Source organism: Macrosteles quadrilineatus, unplaced genomic scaffold (genome assembly GCF_028750875.1).
Source record: "Macrosteles quadrilineatus isolate MER2022 unplaced genomic scaffold, UCM_ALF_1.0 Scaffold_7__1_contigs__length_78375512, whole genome shotgun sequence".
In the NCBI taxonomy this organism is placed as follows: Eukaryota; Metazoa; Arthropoda; class Insecta; order Hemiptera; family Cicadellidae; genus Macrosteles; species Macrosteles quadrilineatus.
Genome location: NW_026542600.1, coordinates 70,784,150 through 70,806,516, shown reverse-complemented (window position 1 = coordinate 70,806,516; position 22,367 = coordinate 70,784,150). Strand labels below are relative to the sequence as shown.

The 22,367-nt window shown below is 32.5% G+C and overlaps 1 protein-coding gene across 5 annotated transcripts in view; it reads right to left on the bottom strand.

Moving 5' to 3' along the window:
- The window catches only part of LOC128997930 (probable nuclear hormone receptor HR3), a 118,167-nt gene that overhangs the window by 29,794 nt on the left and 66,006 nt on the right, over positions 1-22,367 (bottom strand). The window contains exons 1-3 of one of the 5 annotated variants that reach the window (XM_054423767.1): positions 11,834-12,023; positions 11,636-11,715; positions 10,899-11,147 (exon numbers count right to left, since the gene is read on the bottom strand). The exons of 3 other annotated variants lie outside the window; for them this stretch is intronic. In XM_054423767.1, the coding sequence (XP_054279742.1) occupies positions 10,899-11,034 (136 nt within the window). In that variant the 5' untranslated portion in view covers positions 11,035-11,147; positions 11,636-11,715; positions 11,834-12,023. Of the gene's footprint in view, positions 1-10,898; positions 11,148-11,635; positions 11,716-11,833; positions 12,024-22,367 lie in introns of those variants that run through there. One more of the 5 variants, XM_054423768.1, reaches the window with a different exon arrangement.

Sequence of the window (22,367 nt, the reverse complement as noted above, 5' to 3'; positions counted from 1 at the left end):
GGGTATTAGAAACACTTGTTATCAAGGACCACTTTTTATTGAGGGTCTTCTTATCGAGGTTCCACTGATAAAATACGTGTACCATTTTGTCTCATTGCAGTTTTCAAAAAGTGTTTGAAGAAATGTGTTCGTAATGAAAACATGTTTTACAGGTATATTATACATGTTTCTGATTTGTTATTTTTTATAAACATCGAGCATAATGCTCTTCCCTCGGTACTAAATATAAATAACAAATAAACATAACATAGATCATAAGTAGACTTAATCATCAACTAAATCTATGCTTCAGTGTATACTGCATGATATTAATTAGCATAGGCCCATTAGACGGATTGTACTGTTAATCTGGGATATAATTGGCATATGCACGTTACAAATGGTTGTCTAACGGACAGGGGCGATGTTATAATGTCTGTATCAAGACATAACGTAAATGAAATAGTAAAAGTAGCGTTTCAATCAGTTTTGGTTTTTAGATTAAATTAGGATTCAGTATGACAAAATATGTAGTTCATTACAAGGTTAAAGTGTTTTTTCAAACCTCACTAATGTAGTTTCAAGCGTAGCAATTGGTAAACATGTACAGTACAAATTTAATTGTAATTGTACTGATATATTTAATGTGGCGGAACCGGGAAACGAACCCAAAACACCGCTTTAACCTTTAACAGGTGATAAGAAAATATCGTCTTCATCTTGGGGTGATAAAAAAACAGCAGTTTTAGGGAAACTCCAAATTAAAATAACACAACAAAATAATTATCTAAAACAATTTAAATATACATTTAAGCATTTAAGTACCGTATATACAATGTACATCGTATTTAAAATAATCTACGTCTTCTTAAGAGCTGTGTAGCTCAGGACTTTTAACTTAGAGGATCCCGGTGTGAAAAAAATGTTTTTCCACTTCACGACCAACTCCTCGGACTTGTTGAAGCCGTTCTGTAGAATGCAGCATTGCCTTCAATGACGGAGGCTAACCCTTATTTTGTATTACGAATGTTCAGAAGCATTTCAGAGGTTACAATTTGAACGCATTGAGTTTGTTGATAAAGTAGTGGCATTGACTATATATACCTATATATAGTCAATGGTAGTGGCGTGGAACCGTTGGCGTATGCGTCTGTTTGGGTGCGTAATAAGCTGTTTCCTCGCGAAACTCTTAATAGCCTCAGGAATGTATATTCCCTTTAACACCTCATAAAACTTCACAAACCTCGACCTTTTTAATGGGCTGTAACTGCGAAACTCCAAATCGGGGGACAAATTTTAACGGAGCGTTCACAAACGTGCCTCATCATACGCGTTCTACCAATCGGTATCACAAAAACTCATTATTTTCAATACTGTTTGTTTGGACTTCGTGTCGACATTTCTAAACACCATTAACGTCGCGATTTTCTCATTACCGAGTGAAGAGCGTGACGTACGCCATTTCAGGAGCAAATTGACCTAAGGTTCGTTAATCGCGTTACAATCAGCACCTGCGTTTGTAGGGCCACGTGTGTTGTGTGTTTGTTTCTGCGATCACAGACTGTTCATTCATAGAGCTATACTTACAATAGAGTTAGTTTCTTCATAGTATTACCAAACGGCTGTTTCATTATAAATAATAAACTCTTAACACACTTTTGCTGAGCTAATTGATTGTCTTAATTTTATGTCTCATACGTCTTTAGCCAATTTTCTTATTCCTTTTAGTGAATAGCACTGTTGACAATTTTGAGAATGCTCTCTCGCATGAATAGCCACAGGTTTTTGTAGGATAGTTTACACTATATCTGTGGCCATTCATACGAACTCTAAATTTGTGGTTTTGCTAATGTAGTCTTTAGGACAGTTTATGCAGGAAATTTAATAAATGACATTCGTAAAATCACAATTGACATTACTATGTATATTATATGATTTTTTAGTTTGGCTGCTAGTGAATTACAATACAATAGAGTTAAATACCGTTAAGCTTGATAATGTTCTACTGTTTTACTGCGATCACAACAATTGTTCATTTACGTAGCTATACTTACAACATGGTTAAGTATTGTTGAAGCTTGTAAATGTTATACTGTTTTCCTGCGATAACAACAATTGTTCATTTACGTAGCTATACTTACAACATGGTTAAGTATTGTTGAAGCTTGTAAATGTTCTACTGTTTTCCTGCGATCACAACAATTGTTCATTTACATAGTCATACTTACAGCATGGCTAAGTATTATTAAGTTTGTTCTACTGTTTCTTTCTTCGATCACACAGATTGTTTATTTATAGCGCTATACTCACAATACAGTTAAATATTGTTAAGCTTGTAGGTAATTAATTAATCTACTGTTTTTCTGCGATCACAAAGATTGTTTATTTATAGAGATACACTTACAATAGGGTTAAGTATTGTTACCCTTTTAAATGTTCTATGGTTGTTCTGCGATCACAAAGATTGTTTATTTATACAGCTATACTTACAATATAGTCATGTATTTTTAAGCTTGTAATTCTTCTACTGTTTTTCTACGGTCACAAAGATTTTTCATTTACAGAGCTATACAATAGGGATAAAGTATTGTTAAACTTGTTAATTTTCTGCTGTTGCTCTGCGATTACAGATAATTTATAGACCTATAGTTACAACAGGGTTAAGTATTGTTGCATGTAATATTTCTACCATACGATTGTAATATTTAAATTCAATTGCTGCGTATAAGAAATTATCTGTTCATTACGTTTTCTGTAGGCTGTGGTTTTATACACCGAAGTCATGACTGGATATTGAAATCCATAGAAACAACGAAGACACAGTTATCCCCTACCACAATAAGAATAAATATCTAGGTAGGTAGGCCGAATTTTCTGGTATTAGAAAATGCCAAAGATAAATCAGTAAGTAGATTTAACATTGACCATGTTTGTCGATGTACTAATTTTCTACACTCTATTTAACGCTGCTGATGGTGAACTACAGTAAGTTGGGAAAATGTCCAGCATTTTGGTATTGCCGACACTATAAAGCAATTACTACAGAAGATAAAATTTTAACTAGTTGCAAATTAAGTTCATCAAGGTCAGTCAGTACAAATATAAAATATGATTTAGGTTTACTATAGACTGTGTTATTATTTTTTTTAATTATTATTATTTTTTCGCTTTGTTTGAGTTGAAGAAAGTACATTAATTATAAACACTTAAATTAGTTAGGAAAATTATTGAATTTTCTTAGACTGACGCTTACAGTATACATTTATGGCATGTTTTAATGGGGTAGCGGACTTTTATGCCCCTGGAATTTTACCCCCTGGGCAAAACTGACGTCACAAACCAGGGGGTAAAATTCCGGCCGCGAACTTTCGAGTTGCACAACATCAGTTCGTTGGATTAAAGGTGGAATTAAACGCATATTTTCACGGTTGTGAATTTAATCAGAACACATCAAATTATAAAAACCTAGAGTGTACGGGCAGGAATTTTACCCCCAGACTTTTACCCCCTTCATGAGGTCAGCTCAAAATGTACGGCCCGGATTTTTACCCCCGGAATTTTACCCTCTGGCCAGAAATAGAAATAAGCGAGAATGATTCATTGTCTTCTTTCAGTTTTAATTTAATAGTAAGCATTGTAAAGTAGCCTATCTTAATTTATCTGTAACCTTAACCAACCAAACAAGTTTTTAATTTTAATATTGATATTCGAGTTTCGGGATTGTATTTTTGGGACAAACTGTTGGTTAATATGTATTGTACAAACATATGGGTTTCCTTGCAGTAGTAACACAACAATTGGTCGAATACTTTGTTCCGGATGCCAACAAACTACATTTTACAACAGGTATTTCGATGACATTTCTCTGTACAAACCATAAAAAGCTCATGGTTTGTGCCTGAAGAAACAAAAAGGCATGTGTTATTGTACAAACAGAAACAAAATTAATTGTTTTTCCACAGTGGTATAATACGAAAAGTTCACCCAATTGTCATTTAAATGAGATACTCAGTTTATTATACATACATAGGCCTATTAACCAACAGTTGGCCCCAACCAAACCCAAATCCTGAATATCAAAATTAAACTTCGAACCCTGTTTACTAAGTTGAGAATAGAAACAAATTAAGATAAGGCTACTTAATAATAAAATGTTTACAATTAAATTACGTAAATCTGAAAGAAGAAAATTAATCATTCTCAATATTTTTTTTTATCTGGCCAGGGGGTAAAAGTCCGGGGGTAAAAATCCGGGCCGTACATCTAGACTACAGTTGCCTAAACGCTAGTTATTTAGACAGGGGGTAAAATTCCGGTTTTTATTGCTAATCTAATTTATCACGCTCAGTCTATTTTCATTAGACTCCCAAATCCGCGGGGGTAAAATTCAGCCCGCGAACAAACTTTAGAGCCCTCAGGTTACTACGTCATAGTGATGTCAGCTTTGCACAGGGGGTAAAATTCCAGGGGGATAAAATTCCGGCGATCCGTTCTAAATAAATAAAATGTAGAACCTTAAAAATCTTAAAGATCGTGGGTCTACTGGGGATAGGAGAGGACAAGAGTAGTGGGTCAATTTCATACATTAAGCCTAACACTATTAACTATTAAGAATATTAACACTAGACAGGTGATATCAGGGTTTGTGCTAATTTAGTAACATATTTTTAAATGTTGCATCATCCAAGCGCAGCTTAAGGATAGCCAATCCTCTAATAAATTTGGAACTCCCATTTCTGCAAATAGAAAATAAATAGAAACGCCTCAATGCTAATAATAGTTACATTATTCCAGAGAATACAATCATTTAGTGAGGAATATAGTTACCGTAGGAGTACGAAGAATAAAGCCTCGTATAAATTAAATTGAGAACTTTTCCTTAGTATAAGCATAACAAATATTATATAAGTTTTCTTTTATGTAACAAATATCACCACCACAGCAAACCTGCAGACTAAGCGAATTTCGATTTGCCTAATTGGATTAAAATATTTCCTTAAACATGTGAGATGAATTCTCCATTTAAATAACATTAGACATATCGAGTTCATAGGGTTGCTGCTACATGAAAGGTAGTAGTGTGTGTTTTAGTAAAGTATTAATACGAAATAAAGTAGGCAAATTTCGATCAAAATAAAAAGGAAAACAGCAGTTTACTTATTCCATAACATGTGACAATTACAACAGCTTCATGGGAATATGCGGGATTTTAAATGTCATTCGTAACAAACAGCACAACTACGCTTAAATACACATAAACCATTTTTTAACGTATTTACAATCGTTAATGGAATTGAGAAATTTCTTCATTTGTGTCAAACGTGTGGAAAACCCAGTATCCAACCACATATAATCATACAAAACCCTATAGCTACCGTAACATATAGAATAATATAAATAGAAATCGCTATGGCAATTAGAAGAACAATAACCCCACTTCTCAACCCCAAAGTTAATGTAATCCATAAAACTGACTATTAAACAAATTCAAAATTGAAAATAAAGAAACTTAAATATATTGAATAACCAGTAAAAGAGCAGTTAATTTCCATTTTACTATAGGAAACTTAGTAGGTCTAAAATCCGTAAAAACATAAGGCAGATACGATCTGAAAACTAAACGAACTCAAGATTAAAATGGAAATCGATAATGAATGACCATTAAAATAAATACATTTCACTATAGGAAACATCGTCAAATCTACGAAACAAAATGCAGGCACAATCTGAAAACTAACCGAACTCAAGTTAAAAATAAAAATTTGATAATAAATTAGCCTACCATTAACAAATTTACACTTCACCATAGGAAACTTTGTGAAATCCATAAAAACAAAAGGCAGCCACAATCTTAAAACCAAACGAACTTAAGATTATAATAGAAATCGATGATGAATGGCCATTAAAAAATAAATTTACATTTTACTATTATAGGAAACTTCATTATATCTGTAAAAGCAAAAGGCAAATACAACCTGAAAATTCAACGAACTCAAGATAAAAATAGAATTCGATAATGAATCAAAGAATCAGGCCTAGCTATTAAAAAATAAATTTACATTTCACCATAGAAACTTTATGAGATCCATAAAAACGATAAAAAGATTTCATTTATCTATAGGAAACTTAATTACATCCGTAAAAACAAATGTAGATACAATCTGAAAATTGAACGAACTCAAAATTAAAATAGAAATCGATAAAGAATTAAAAAATTATTGATTAAAAATAAATTTACATTTCACCATAGGAAACTTTATGAGATCCATAAAACCGATAAATAAATTTACATTTCACAATAGGAAATTTTATAAAATCCATAAAAACAAAAGGCAGATACAATCTGAAAATTGAACGAACTCAAGATTAAAATAGAAATCGATAATGGAAGGCCATTAAAGAACAATAAATTAATCAAGTATACAGTGTGGATTGGAAGACTTCCGTGTATAGTAGTGTACGGGAGGGAGGGGGGGTGGAGGGGGGGTAAGGACGATGTCGGTCACTGAACTGTTGTAAATAGCACAACCGAGCAATGCCCCACACCCCCTCCTAATACCCCCCTCTACTCATGGATAGCACACGTTTATGTATATTTTTATAATGCAAAGAGATAACAATAAGATATTATTTATGTATATAATTCTTATAATATATAAATTAGGACGTACAAAATGAATTATAAGCATAGATTATTTATATCCAACATTCAACCGATATTGTTTATGTACAATTTGATCGTGATGGAAAGATTAAATAATTTATATTTTTATTAGTTAATTTATCATTCAAATTATATAGTAATTAAAGCATATATTACACTACCATTGAACAAAGTCTGTGTATTGTTGTTGTTCTATAAGAACGGTGCAATTTCTGCCTAATTATATGTACCTACAAAATAAATTTTACGTTTCTTCTTGCTATATAATGGGACAGTGGTTGATAGAACTATATATTACAATATTTAATAGCTATGGACGTAATTAATTAAAATTATTTGATTATTGATGTTATTTATTTATTTAAACTCACTAAATGGGACTAATAAAAATTAATTACTATGTGTAATTCAGATGTTAAATATATTGTTAATAATTTACTTTATTTGTGTAGGTATATCTGTATAATTATTTAGATTATAATATATTATGGTTAATGAAAATAATAAGTCATTTATAAAAGAGAATCGAAGTATACTCTTTTTACCCACAATTTGTTTGATTAATGTAGAGCTAGAAAGTGTTAGTTACCAGAAGTTCAATTTATTGTTATAGATTTTTTGGTCACAAATATTGGGTTACATTAAGTACATAAAAAAATGAATAGCCCACTGTTAATTTCTAAACCAATAATTTTAGCTACTGTTAATTTTTTTCCATCCTGTAAATTAATTGAATTTAAAACCACCAAAGGATAGAGGTTTGCTAGGTTAGTCTAATCCTATTTGTATCATTATCCTTAAGTGATAACAAATACATATTTTAATAAATGTGATTAAAATTAAGGTGCACAAAATGTCAATAACAACTTTTTGTGACATAAGTTTACATATTGAACTTGTTCACGAGTATTTAATATGAAAGAGAGTCAATTTAAATAGTTTGGGATATCTATAAATAATATAAAATTAGTCTCCACTACAATGGTAAACTCAAAAAAAATTAATAATTACATGCTTAATCGGAAGGGGTTTGTATGTGTGACCCCTTCCCCCTAAAAATATAATATTGCTTGAAAAACTTGACTTCAATAATTAGTATCGTTGATAGATTTCAAAAAGTCCATCACAAAATTAAGTAGACTTAAAAACTTGCACTAATCAAATTGTAATTAAAAACTTTACAAGGGGGGTTTTATTATATTATCATCAATGAAACCCAGGTCGAGTATATTATTTACATTATCGGAGCTCTTGTCCGGCTTTGGTTCAACCTGTGTTAATCGATCATAAATTAAAGGGCCGATGTTTCTTTAAATAAAACACTGTCACAAACACGTTCCCATAGGTTTGTAATTACCGGTTACTTATAATATGTTCGGTATAGATTTTTTTCCTCTGTGTTAACGTTATTTAATACTTAAAATTGGACCCTTTCTAATATTTGTCCTACGCATATTCGAGAAAACTACATGATGTAAAAGTCTGCCAATTACTATTTAGTATTTTAAAATCAGATACAAGTTGTTTAAATCAATACTATTATAATTTATTAGCCTGTAATATATTACACTATACGACGAGACTATCGTTATTGAATTGTAAATTGTTATACTAGGGCTTATTACCCGATACATTCTCTAAGATATGAAAAATAGTAAAGCATGAATTTCAATCGCAAACTTGCGAAGTAAAAACAACTGTGTAGTTTGTAATACTATTGATTGACAGAAAATATATGATAATACAGACAAACTTTGAAAATAATTTGTTTTTGCGAACTTTACCTCGAGAGAATATGCTATTACCGTAGGTGGCACGGTAGTATATAGACCCGGAATCGATTAACTTTTGTTCATTTTAATGTCCTCAGAGGTCAAAATCTATTCGTTAAAATTTGTGCGCATATTTATGTGTGTTCTTATAGGGCACCTGTCATATATTTAGTTTTTTTTATTTCATTAGTAAACGTAGACATTTGATTTAAGGAAGATTTTTGATAAGGAAGTTAAATGAATCCATAACTGGTACCAGAAGTCCAGGAGAGGCCTTGACTCGCCAACTGACATAAGATTGTGGCTCCAAACTTAACAACAAACATTAGATTATGGCTCCAAACTTAACAACAAACATTAGATTATGGCTCCAAACTTAACAACAAACATTAGATTATGGCTCCAAACTTGTTAAACATTAGATTATTGCTCCAAACATAGTTTTCAGTAATTTTTGAATTTATATTAAACCCAGATTGTTTTTAGGGGGGATTAATTTTAACATAGCCTAAACTAAAACATACTTTGTTTATTTATTATTTACAATATACCGAAAATGTGAATTCAATAAAACAGTTATTTTTTATAATCTGTCTTTGACGAATATTGTACAGGTAAATAATAAAATATTGTTGATATGGTTTCTGAAATTTAAAAGTAAAAAACAACACGATATCTTAAGCAATGATTATGGACAAGCGTAATATAATAATTATTGTCACAACAATTGATGCATCAAAACAGCTGTTTAACGATTGTGTATTTACAATATGTTGAACACGTGCATTTTAAAACAATAGATGGGATTTTGATAAATGAGATTAAAGTCAATTACAGTAGTTTGTAAACACGTTGTATTTAAAGTTAGAGCAAATAAAAGATGATAAGTGAATATTCTTCGATTTCGCGACCTTTTTTTCTAAGTGAAACTATTATAGACTTGTAGCCTATAATGTACACATATGCACCCTCGATGACTACTTCTTACTGTATTTGTAATTCTAATTTGTTGCTAATTCTAACAGAATGGTGTACAGTTAAATCTTATTTCATAAGTACAAGGATTTAAATTAACGTCCGGTTCAAAGATCCATTTAATTTTTAATTTTTAAGAATCAGGTTCATTTTTGTTTAGGGTTAATGTTTGATATACTTTTAATATTGATTAAATTATTATTTATAGGTACAAGTTATTCAATAAAAGAGTTGAATTGACAAGCGGCTTTTGTTAACGTTGATAAGGTTATGGAGTTTTATTGCATCTGTTTGCGTTATACAATCAATACTTACCGTAGGATACTATAAATAAGTACAAAGAAGAATACCATGGGTAAGTAGGCCTATATAGAAAATAGTGAGGAGGTAATATCAGTAAGAACAGGTACAGTAACATAATAAAAAGAGAGCAACAGGAAGTTAAAGTTACGCAGCGCAAAGGGTTTTATAGAATGTAATTAATAAACGTTGCATTTTCACTAAGTAGTAGACCTACTCTAAAATATTCATTTCATTCAAACAATGTATTATAATGAGTTGTTTGAACGCCGATGTTATAATTGCTATAAAAAGATGATGTAAACAATACATTATAACGTATTCAAAGATGATATTTATATGTATATAAACATCTATATAGGAATTCAAACTTGTGGTGTATAAGTTACGGGTTTTACAAAGTGGCCAAAAATAAAAAAAGTTACAAATCTTTTATAAATTCTGTTGTAGTCCTAATGTATTTTAGCTAATTCTCAGCTGTTCTCTTAAATTGGTCTTATCGTCGATTCTCTTTCTTGAAGCTGTTTGGAAAACTTGTTTAAAAAAACTGTAGGCCTACTGAAAACTGTTGAAATCGTGACACATTTTTGTAACTGAGATAAATTACCAAATTAATCCATAAGTATTACATTCAACGAATGAATACTAGTAGGCTAATAGCGCATAGGGCTTCGTACCTTCAAGGCTTTATCTAGGCTATGTAAACAAACATTAAAAGCAGTCATGAATAGAAATTACCTTCAGCAATGTTTAATACTATCGTAATAAGAATGAAGTATTGATTAATATTCGCTAGGGCATTCCCTTTCAAATACTGTAAGACAACGCAAACATTTTTATTTTAGTATAGTCCTATCATCCCTATGGCTTTATTTACATAGACACATCAAACTATTTAGTTTCAACCAAGGTCTTCGTTTGCATAAAGGCCTAAGTACTTCCCTTCCCTACATCATTTTGAAATATTGGATTAGCATTCTTCCAGACTGGGGTTAAACTGTATTTGATTTCAGGCTGACCAGTCAGTGAAATTATCAACGGCTTACTTAGCCGTTGAGTAAATGTCGTAAGCTAAAGAAGCGTATTCCCTATAAAAGAAAATCTACCTTCACTTGACCCAGTAGACATAGGCATATGATAAAAGGCTATTTGGTAGGAAGGAGGTCATTTTCCACAGCAAAGATTTGTTTTGGGATACAATTGTATACCTCTAATGCTGTTGTTGGCGTGCTGATGTCCCGGGGAGTTTGGAGCAGGCGGGGGAGTCGTGCTTGTCACATCTTCGCCCCTAACTGCCCCCCAACTCCCGGATTCGCCCCCCAAAAGTTCCTCCAACTCGTCCATGGGGGCATAACTCCCGCGGGTCACTCCGTACGTCAGTCACCCGAACTCCATGGGAGGACAGGTCGTCGCTCCTCGTAGTCGCACGCCCACTATCACTAGACGGGGTCGCGCCGCTGCCGCCGACAATAATGGGTATGTCAACGTTCACAACGCGTCAAAATGTAAACTGATTGGTCCGATTTCATCAGTTTCTATTTTGCATTGTTTTGGAAAATACAGTAGCCTACTACTCTTACTGTAAATCGGTTCCCCCGACAAAGGGTTTTCTACCCCCCCCCCTTCAAAAACGATAAGAGTGTTAAACTCCACGCGATTAGAACAGGTGCGAAATGAATTAAATCAAAACTCCTTAATGAGGAGTCCTTTAATAATATGTAAACACCTAGAGAGGTTTTCCAAGTGCGAGAGATAAGATAAGAGATAAGATAAGGGAATAAGGCAATAACCTAGAGCGACCACGACTTGAATTATCTACGAAATTCAACACTGAGCCCTAGTTCATTCCCCTTTGACTACGACAGTAGGTGTACAACAATACAAGAGTGATTGTCACTACCCTAGCTCGGCAGTAAACGATATTACTGTTTGACACCTTGTTTACCTGCTAGTTACCGATTCACCTACTACTGGCGATAGTCATGACTATTCTCCGAGCCTGTGGGGACCTCCGAGCGACCGAACCTGCAAAAAGAACAAGAGGAAAAAGTGGGCTTTACTCAAACGATAAAGTAAACCCTCCGGTTGACATTGATTGAAAAAGGCAAATCAATAACCCCCTTTAAATTTAACGTTTAATTACAGGAATAAAGTTAAATTCCACTCCAGTCATAAAGTTTACTCAATTTTAAGTAAATATAGGGAGCGAAACGCTATCTTTCTTGATAATCAGGGGGCGTGTTTTGATCAGTATTGTCGGGGCAGCGGACACTTTGTCCAGCACGAACACACTCGTACGGTAAACCGATCCCGTCACAGCACTGGACACTACCGATCACAATATCACTGGAATAATGACCACTAACGGCAAAACTTAGCGCGAAACTGGTGTGTTTTTTGTAGCCAGGGACGGGGTCAACGACCGGCGCGACCGAGCTTGCCCGACCGTCGACGAAAACGTCCGAACGCAGTTATGTAATGTGTGAGGTTATGAGGCACCCGACCGCTAGACTTTCATTGCACCATCTACTGCACCTCCACACACGCACACAGATGCGTACACACACAGCGTAAGTTTTATAATAATACGCGTAAAGTGCGTAGACAGTGGTATGTAGTGTCAGTGTGGTAGTGTGGGACATCGACGTGACACAGTGTAAGGGAACAGCTGAGAGGCGGGGCGGGTGAACGAACTGACGTCGGTTCTTGCCCTCTTATATTTCCTCATTTAAAAGACGTGTGATTCATACGAATTCTAGGAAATCAATGTAATAACACCTTTCATCAATGGCGACACAAACTCCATAGAGGTTTTTAGTTTTGGAGATTTAAAAAGGGTGGTAGCAAAATGAGTACGAAAAACAATGTGTTCAAAGTGAGCAACAAAAATAAGTTTTACCGGTACCTTTGAGAAGCTTACGAGGATAGGTTTTGAATAACAATTTGTAAAGAGCGGTTAAAGTTATGAGTTAACGCAACCAATATATATTTACCCTTGAATATCCGCATTTGGAAGATAAATTTTATGGTGGGGGATATGAAATATTCTCATAATAATATTTTATTTTATCACGTAATAAATTAACGTATAAATAAAACACAGTAAATGTATTTAAATCTTAAATAACATAATATGTCCATTGCTAATTGTGAATTGTGATCATTAAAAATCTTTGACGTTCTGTTTCCTACATTGTTAATTTTATCATGGGATGAACATAGAAATAATACCCCCCATCACAGCAAACTGAAAACAATATTTCTAGCTAAGTTTAAATGAAAATTCACAAGTTTACAGTTAATTAAATTTTAGAATTATTCACCACCGGGACACCAAATTTTCAAAATAAAGTTGGTCCTTCGGTTACTTGGGTTTGCTGCTAAGCGAATCATAAAAAATGTGAATGATTATTTTATTGAATGATTTTTACAATCTTTAATAAAATAAAGAATTTCGCAATTTTTAAGATGTACATCTTTTAAACAAGCAATCTACTGGAGTGAATTTATTCTCAATAAAGATAACATGGGAGACGACGTTCTAAGTTTAGAACTTATCTCGGTAACCAGAGGGCATAGAACGAAAACCTAACCTTAATGAATTATTTATTATATTAAACCAGCGTTGTTGGTAAAAATATGGTACATAACTTTTACTGAATTTCAGTAGAAAAAATGTAAAACAGTTTTACATGCTGTTAAAAATGCACTCAAAATTGGAGGATTTTTCTAGGGTCGTCTACGAGAGTGTTATAATGAATTTCATTTTAGCGAATTTCCCATATAGGGAATAGCAATTACTGTAGTTCTGATTGTAAGACCTGGGCCCGGGACCGATTTAATTTTTCGTTTTGAGGTCCCTAGAGGAAAAAAACACCGTTCAAATTCATATATATATATGTGTGTGTGTGTCCATTAACACGATAACTCGAGAAAAAATTATCAGATTTTGATGACATTTTGTATAAACGTGTTAAAGCTACGTTTATTCGAACGAGTTCGCGAACCAGCATGATCGGACTATGGGAACGGTGGTTTATGGGGGTTTTTATGGGGTAAAAATTGGTTTTACCCATTTTTGTCCCTAAAAACATAATATTTTGCAATTTATTTTCACACTATTTTGTAGAGCATAAAAAATTGTATATTGAAGCGTTATTATGCGCCTAATGGTTACGGAGAAAATTCCAACAAATTGTAAATTAAAAATGCCCATGTTATTCTTATGGAGAATAAGTAAACTGTTATAATTTGCTTGTTTAAGAACATATTTTGATCAATGTTTGAAAATGTGTTTATTCCATACTAAACTTTTAACATTTCACATAAAAACCCTTTTTACCCTCCCTGTTGCAGCAAACCTAAGTACTCGTTAAACCAATGGTATTTAAATAGAGAATAAGGAGATAGAGTAAATCCAATCAGGCAACTGAAAATTCACTTAGTCTGCAGGTTTGCTGCGGCGGGGGTTTATTCACTCTTTTATTAATTACAGATTAATTTAATTTTTCTTCGTTCAATCCAGCCGAACTATATGAATATTATGGTGTATAAATTTTAAGTCAACATTGAGGATACAGTTATAACTTGATTGGCTAACTATTTATTAACAGGCAAAACTCATAAATGTATCAAATAGAAAAAAAAATTAATTGAACGTAGACGACTATTTTGTTGTTACTCGGTTTATTTATACTGATATTGTATATTAAACTATTTTTATTATTTTAACCTCATTGAATATAGATTCAATAAACTGTGGATTCTCATAGAATTTAATGTAAACTGATTGGTCCCATACAACAATTTCTGGAGGCCATCAGTTTCTATTTGCATTGTTTGAAAAAGACTACTCTTACGGTAAATCGGTGGTTCCCCCAACAAAGATTGTCTCTATACCCCCCTCCCCTCCCCTTTCCAAAATGATAAGAGCGCTAAATTCCCCGCGATTAGAACAGGTGCAAAATAAATTAAATCAAAACTCCCTAATGAGGAGTCCTTTAATCATAATGTAAACACATAAAGAGGTTTTCTAAGTGCTGTAACTGGGATAGACCTATTAATACACCCATGTAATAAAGGTAATAGCTATGGTAAAAGTTATATAATAAGGCACTTTATACTAAAATCAATATACATCACGTATTATTACAGTTTAATTGTTAAATCACCTTTATGACTTTTTAAGCCATTTTAATTCAGTTTAGTATTCTTTTGACTCTAAAAACTTTATTACTCGTAAGACTATTTAAAATTTATTACATATAAATTCTACTTTAAGGTAAAACCGATTGCGACCAATTATCCAGAAAATGAAAGTTTATTAGATTTAAATCTGGATAGAATTTGAACAAAATATTTTTTTCTAGTTCTAAGCGAAGGCTAACATTTACTTCTATACTAAAACACGAAAAAATAAAAGGGACAATGTTTATTGACTTCCTACGTCGATCGCGAAAAGCTCGAGCGTGTGGTTGTGCGCGTCGCGCGCGTTCGCGTACGAGCGTCGAGCACTGCTACCTTTCTGCTGGTGCTAGTAGGCCAATGACCTGACCTACTTTCGAGCCAGGCTTGCCGAGCGCAGCGCGAAAATTCCCCGTCGTCCCTGCGCAGATGTGAGCACTTAGCACATTTTTAGACTTGGCTTTTTGGTATGATACTGATTTTAAGATTTTCCCTCGAGATAAAATGTTTACTTGTGATTTTATAAAGCTTAGAAAATCCGTTAACATTTTCTATATTTTGAAAGAATTTCATATATTTACAAGAAGTATCACCTTTGGCATTTGGAAGTAGACTTTCCCATGTTGCTATAGTTTTAGAATAGGTAATAATTATCGAAGTCGATACAAGTCCCGTAGCTTTGGCAAGTTTTAGAATAACATTCAGTTAAATTTAACCACTATAAATGAAAATTACTTATAACCATATTTACTTAGATTTATGAATACACAAACTTTAAAAACTAATTCAGAGATGACACTTATTGTAAATTTAATAGCATTTTTATGGTAGCCTAGAGCATAGCAACAAAAACTAGGGGAGAAAATATGATTTTGATAGTAAGTACCAGACTTTCAAATGAGATGCCTATATGTTCTATTTAAATATCTACATAATTGTCCATATAGATATGATGTCTGCTTCAGTATCAAAAAGTCAATAGTACTGTACCTACTTAAATATCAAGAATAAATTATTTACTCATAATTTCTACGGAACCTTGTAAAAAGGTTTTATAATATATAGTAACTAAATAACACCGGTACATACTACTAATTTTCTTATAATTTATATTTTTTGTATGAAGGTAATACATGGTCCAGTTTTTTTTTGTTTTTGAGAAATGTTGATTTTTAATGGTGTTTTTTCAATAAATCCCAATACTGTAAATCCATACCATTGATTGTCAGATTTTCAAACAAACCGAAAGAACAATTTTGATTAAATAGTCCTTTTAACTCACATTGCTGCGAAAATTACGGTTCAAAATGAATTGCAACTTTTATGATTTGTTCATCAAATATTCATAAAGTTACTTCCACCGCTTACCATTGATAAGGGTTGATGATAAGCTAATGGGAGAAAGTATGTGTCAGATTGCTGATGACGTTTATTTTATTTGGAATTAACGAATGCCACGTTTTAAATCACTGAATAATTATCTGATAATATTTAGGGATTTGCCCTTTTAAACGAGTAATAAAACTAATCCTCTCCCATTCAGTCTTATAAGCGTACGGTAGTAGTCCATGTGGTTTTAAGAGATTTTCTTTTTTGCAAGGTTAATCTTTCTAGTAATTTTCTTGAGTGTAATTTATTTTTAAATGGTGATGTTTCCGTTAAATAAATATATAAATAAAATTGAGACCACTAAGACGGTCACATCATTTGAATAATAAGCTAAATATGAATTCAGGGTGATTGTAGAATTGAGTGACATGATTTTTGTGTAGCATTGTTACTGCCTATCTGCTGTTGAGTGACATGATTTTTGTGTAGCATTGTTACTGCCTATCTGCTGTTGAGTGACATGATTTTTGTGTAGCATTGTTACTGCCTATCTGCTGTTGAGTGACATGATTTTTGTTTCAGATCATTTATTTAAAGCCCAGTGATTAAGCACAGCTGGGTCCAGTTTTTTATCCATAAAAAACTGCTGACTTCTCCCACGGTCAACCGCGAGCTCTTCGACCACTCAGCTTAATATACAGAGTGTCCCATAAGTACAACTATTTTTGAAATACATGTAATTTTTAATTATAAAACGAAAATCAAGAAATATTTATTTTACAAAAAAGCCTTTTTATATCTCCAATTTTGTTTCGGAGTTAAAAATAGGTATATGTATAATAGAGACATCTTTATGGAATTTATTATTAGAATTAAAACAGCAAAAGACTACTTGAAAAAATAATAACTAAATATTGTTTGGTTTCAAAATGACGGACGTTTGTATTATTTTAATTACTGACAAATTTCTTATTTCATTAAAAATGCTGAGAAAACTTTTATTAAGAGCGATTTCCCTACCCGATAATATCAAGTTCAAAAATATGTAATCATAAATAGCTTAAATATAACGATTTTAGTTGTACAGACAAATTAGGTGCTCCCTGACAGCTTTGCCTTATTTTGCAGCTAAAAATCATAATAGTTTAATTTGTTGGCACACTAAAAAAAAACTAACAAAGGAATCCAAATTTAAAGGATATCTGTATTAGTTTGAAAGATGTTAGTTTTAAAGACTAGAAACAAAAGAAAGATATCTCGCATACAACTGTTTTTTGGATAAAATTATATTCTTGAATTTCGTTTCATTTTGCCCCATAAAACCTATTACAAAATGTTGGCACTTGCAAGACATCCTGTATATACATAAAGGTAATTTTATTTAGTAATTTATTTTAAAATTCAGTGAAAAGCAAACATTTATTTTGTGATATTTGGCGAGGTATTATATCGAAATCGTGGTGGTACAGTATGTGCAACAATTCACAGAAAATTGTCAAAGAAAACAAATGTTTAAGGCCAAACCCAGACGATGGCTGAAGAAAAGAAGAATAATTTTATGCTGGAGAAACACCAATCATATCTTACAGCCTCGACTATTCTTTTTACATAATTTCATACTGCAAAGAATAAGATTAACTATACTAATAATATTAAAACCTAACACAAAAGTCATATAGATATCGTATTAATGTGTTGTTCTGTTATTGCATAGAATAACTTCCAATAAACTGTGCACATTTAAACTAACACCTTCAAACATGTTAAGCCTCTGTCTAGACTTAAGCTTCATTGGAATGTACGTTGTCCCAAGTCTATTTAAAAACTCAGTAAAGTCATTGACTTTCAAAACTGCAAGCGAACCTTTCCTCTTCTTATAGCTGAAGCGTAATTTTATGTTTTTAGTGTTGTTACCGGTTGAATTTTATAAATGCCTTTCTAGCTAATTTCCCATATAGGAAGTAAGCTATCGTAGGTCTCATGGTAAGACCTAGACCCGGGACCGATTTACTTTTCATTTTGATGTCCCTAGAGGGCAAATACACTATTCGTTCTATACAGGGTGATTGATATAAGTGTGCCAGCTGTTTTATTCGAAAACTATAAGAGATATCAAAAAAAGTTAAATTGTAAGTGCCTTGGATTTTTATTTAAAAAATTGTAGTCAAGTCGAAAAAATATTTTAGCCACCATTTTTCCAATATGGCCACCAACTTTGATTTTTCATAAGGATCTCCCTGTATTTTATGATGTATTCCGATGGAAAATGTAATTTTAAGACAATTTTACTCTTGTGTTTTTTTCCATAAACCTAACCGTTTCAAAGATAATAATGGTTGAAGTTGTGACATTTCGAATAGTTTTCGAATAAAACAGCTAGCATGCTTGTTTAGGCCTTTATCGAAACTCTTTCTCATGCTGAAATTTTAAAACTTTAACCATTATTATCTTTTTTTCGACTTGGCTGCAATTTTTAAAATAAAAAATCCAAGGCACTTACCATTTAACTTATTTTGATATATCTTATAGTTTTCGGATAAAACAGCTGGCACACTTATATCAATCACCCTGTATGTCCGTAAACACGATAACTGAAGTAATTTTGCTCCGGTTTTGATAAATTGACATGAACGTGTGTTGCTTGATTCACTCGATTGGGTTCACGAGCGAGAAAGATCGGATCATTTATTTCATGGAACAGGATCGAATGGGGTTTTTAAAATTTCTCAAAAATTGATATTTTTCATTTTTACCCATAAAACATAAAAATTCCCAATTTGCATGAAAACCGCTGTGTCGAACTTAAAAAAAATTATTTTGTATGATTAAGCGTTTTTTGTAGGATTACATTTTACGCAAAAAAATTAAAAAAAGTTTTTCGGAATTTACTCCTTAACATTTACAACACCATTTAAATTACCATTTTATTCTTATTTAGAAAAGAGAATACTGTTGTAGTTTACTTTTTTATGGATAATTTTCGTCAAATTTTACAAATTTATTTCTTACTAGCCTATACTATTAACACGTTACAAAAAAATCACTGTTCCCTTTCACTTATCAGCACTGTTACCTTAAAATCACTGTTTCACTAGTGGCACACCTAGGTACTCGTTACATCGAATGTTATTAAATAGGGAATAAATCTGACAAGTTTAAGAATGTTTTTAAATTCAATAGGACTAATGGAAATTCGCTTAGTCTGCTTATTTACTGCTGCAGGGGTAATATTTTTTACTGCAAGTATATAAAATTTGTGCTTTGCTCTCTGAAAGATTTTTACAGAAATTAATTGCTATATTTAGTTTAAGTAGTTTAAATTTCGGTTAAAAGAAACAAACAGTTAAATCAATATACATTAAATATACCTTAAGATTGTTTTAGCTAACTTATACAACTGAAAAACACATAAGGGGATATGATTAATTTTGTGGTAATAAGTAAGACAAAAAATTCAAGTTGAATGCTGTATCAGCTGTATTAGCTACGATCAGCTGTATTAGCTACGAACAGCTGTCTAGATGCTACTGCTCTACACAATCCCAATAATTATTGTGCGTTGTAAACTGACCTTTAATTGCCCTCTTTAGTAAATGGCTTTTAAACTAGAGATATCAAGCCTAAGTGATTCTCAGGTATGGGCTTTGTGGTAAAGCTCTATACCATCGAATATGATCATGGTAATAGTAGTAGCCTATACAACAAAATGTTCTTATTTTTTTTTACTATTTATCAACTGTCTAGGCCCTCAATATTTGTTTTATTTCCGATAAGGAAATGTGAAGTAGCAATGAGGTATTTGTTTTATAATCATTAAATACCACCACCACAGCAAACCTGCAGACTACGGGGATTTTCAATTTTCAGATTGGAATAACTTCAAATATTTTTTTACACGTGAGATTTATTCCCTATTAAAATCAGAAGAGTTTTTACGAGTTCTTAGGTTAGCGGCTGCAAGGAAAAGAAGTAAAAAGTGTCTGTTGTAGTGAAATGTGAAGCTCAGTATGAAATGGATAAATTGGCAAAGTTTTATCAAACTTTATGCATAAACAAGCAAATTACTACATTGTAACAACATGGTAATTTAATATTTACAGTAGTTTTTGGGGGAATTTATGCATGATATTGAGCATACAACAACGCTTTAGTATACTATTTTTGTTTTTGTCAAATATTTTATGTTTTAAATAAAAAAATATGAAACCACCAATTTTACCAATAAAACCCCGTTTCCATGGTTGGGCCATGTTGGTTTGCGAGCCCGTTCTAGTAGACGTAGATTTACAAGATTGTCCAAAATTTCATGAAAATCGGACGTTATTTGAATCGTCGTGCTTACAGACACATTTTACTTTCGGTTTTATTTTAATCACCCTGTTATACATCCTGTGTGAGTGTGAATTTGAACGGGTAGTGTTCTAGCCTCTAGGCACATCAAAACGATAAAGTATACCGATCCCGGGACTAGGTCTTCCTATGAGACCTTCGGCAACAGCTGATTCTTTACAGGAGAAATTCGTTAAAACTACCTTATACTAAAGAATTCCTAAATACGAATCATCTGAACGTTAGATTATCTGACTGATGTCTGGCTTTGAGATTATTCAAAACCTTATTTACGTAATAGAAAGCTAGTTGATACCTGACATAAATTATTTGTTTACATTTTGTTTCTTGGTTTGGTTTTATGTTTATAAAAGGTTAAGAATTTAAGGTTTCTAATATAAAAAAAATGTATTTTATTTTGATTTGTCACTCCTACATAAGTATGTAAACTACTACATTATGAAATTACATATTTCATATTTCCTTTATCAATCAAGTAAGTAAAAATCATTCATAAAAAGTTGATTTATTTTGACATCCTGCAATTTCACTAATATTACACTGTACTAAACAAAATTTCAAAGACCATCTGTTTGGTTGGCCTGTTCGAACGCATTAAATAATAAAAAATAGGTTTCCCATAAACTGATAATTTAGTTCGTTGTACTTACTTAACAGACTTATTGTTATTGTTTGGTATAAGATGATTTTAGGAAAATTCGTAATGAAGCATGCGTAATCAGAATGAAGTGTAATATCTGAAAAATGTCCCAAGCTACGTCAGAAGATATTGAAATATTCCAAACAGCAGAGATATGGCTTAGTCATGTGGATATTACTTACACCTGCAATGACGTATGTTCTCAATGTTGTCGATTCTAGGAATGCAAATATGAAGAAATTGTAAATACGATTATCGTAGATGTGACTCACTATTGTTTATAAAACGTAAACGTAGCAATACGCAAATAACTTAATATCAACCTGTTTGAATTTACAAGAACTGTTATCAGAGATATTTTGCTATTAGTGAATTTCTCATATAGGAAATAAGCTATTTCTGTGGTTTCCATGGTAAGACCTGTACCTGGGACCGATCTATATGAGAAATTCACTAAAATTATGCAAATTCTATGACACCTGGTACAAACGTGTAAACCTACATTTATTTAAAACTAGTTCACGAACCAGCATGATCCGACAATGTGAACGGGGTTTTATGAGGAGTGGGGGGGGGGTATAACTTAAAAATTGGGTGTTAACGTTCTTCATATTTATACTGATCCCATTTGGCAAGTTTATTTTTCTATTATTTATTTATATTATTTTCGGGAAAAAATACACTTTATTGGCCCATACCCGTTCCGTCCCGGCCTCAAGGCCTTGGCGGAGTCGTCTTCTCCCCACACACGCACCGTTTTCGAACCGGCCTGAGCATTGAGTAGCGCAGTAACTTTGTTCGAATGTGTACTTGTTAATATCGACATGTCAACGAAGATCTTGTGGCAATGGCAATGATAGTGTATGTTATAGAAAATGTGAAAAAGGAAAACAGAAGCATGTGGGTGATATCATTGGTTTGAAAGGAAAAAATATCTTCATGTTAATTTACTAACAAAACTTCAGTATAAACTTTTAACTTCAGCATAACTACAATGTTTTCAAGAGTCTGCAAGGACGAAACGATTTTACGAATGGACGAAATAACTTAGCTGGGGTTATAAAAAAGGGTTGCATTTTTATTGCCAAGGAAGAGACTGTTATGAGGTAATCCGTAAAGCCTCACAAAAATGTGAAAACCTGTTGTTTATATAGTTTAGAGTTTAGAGTTTAAT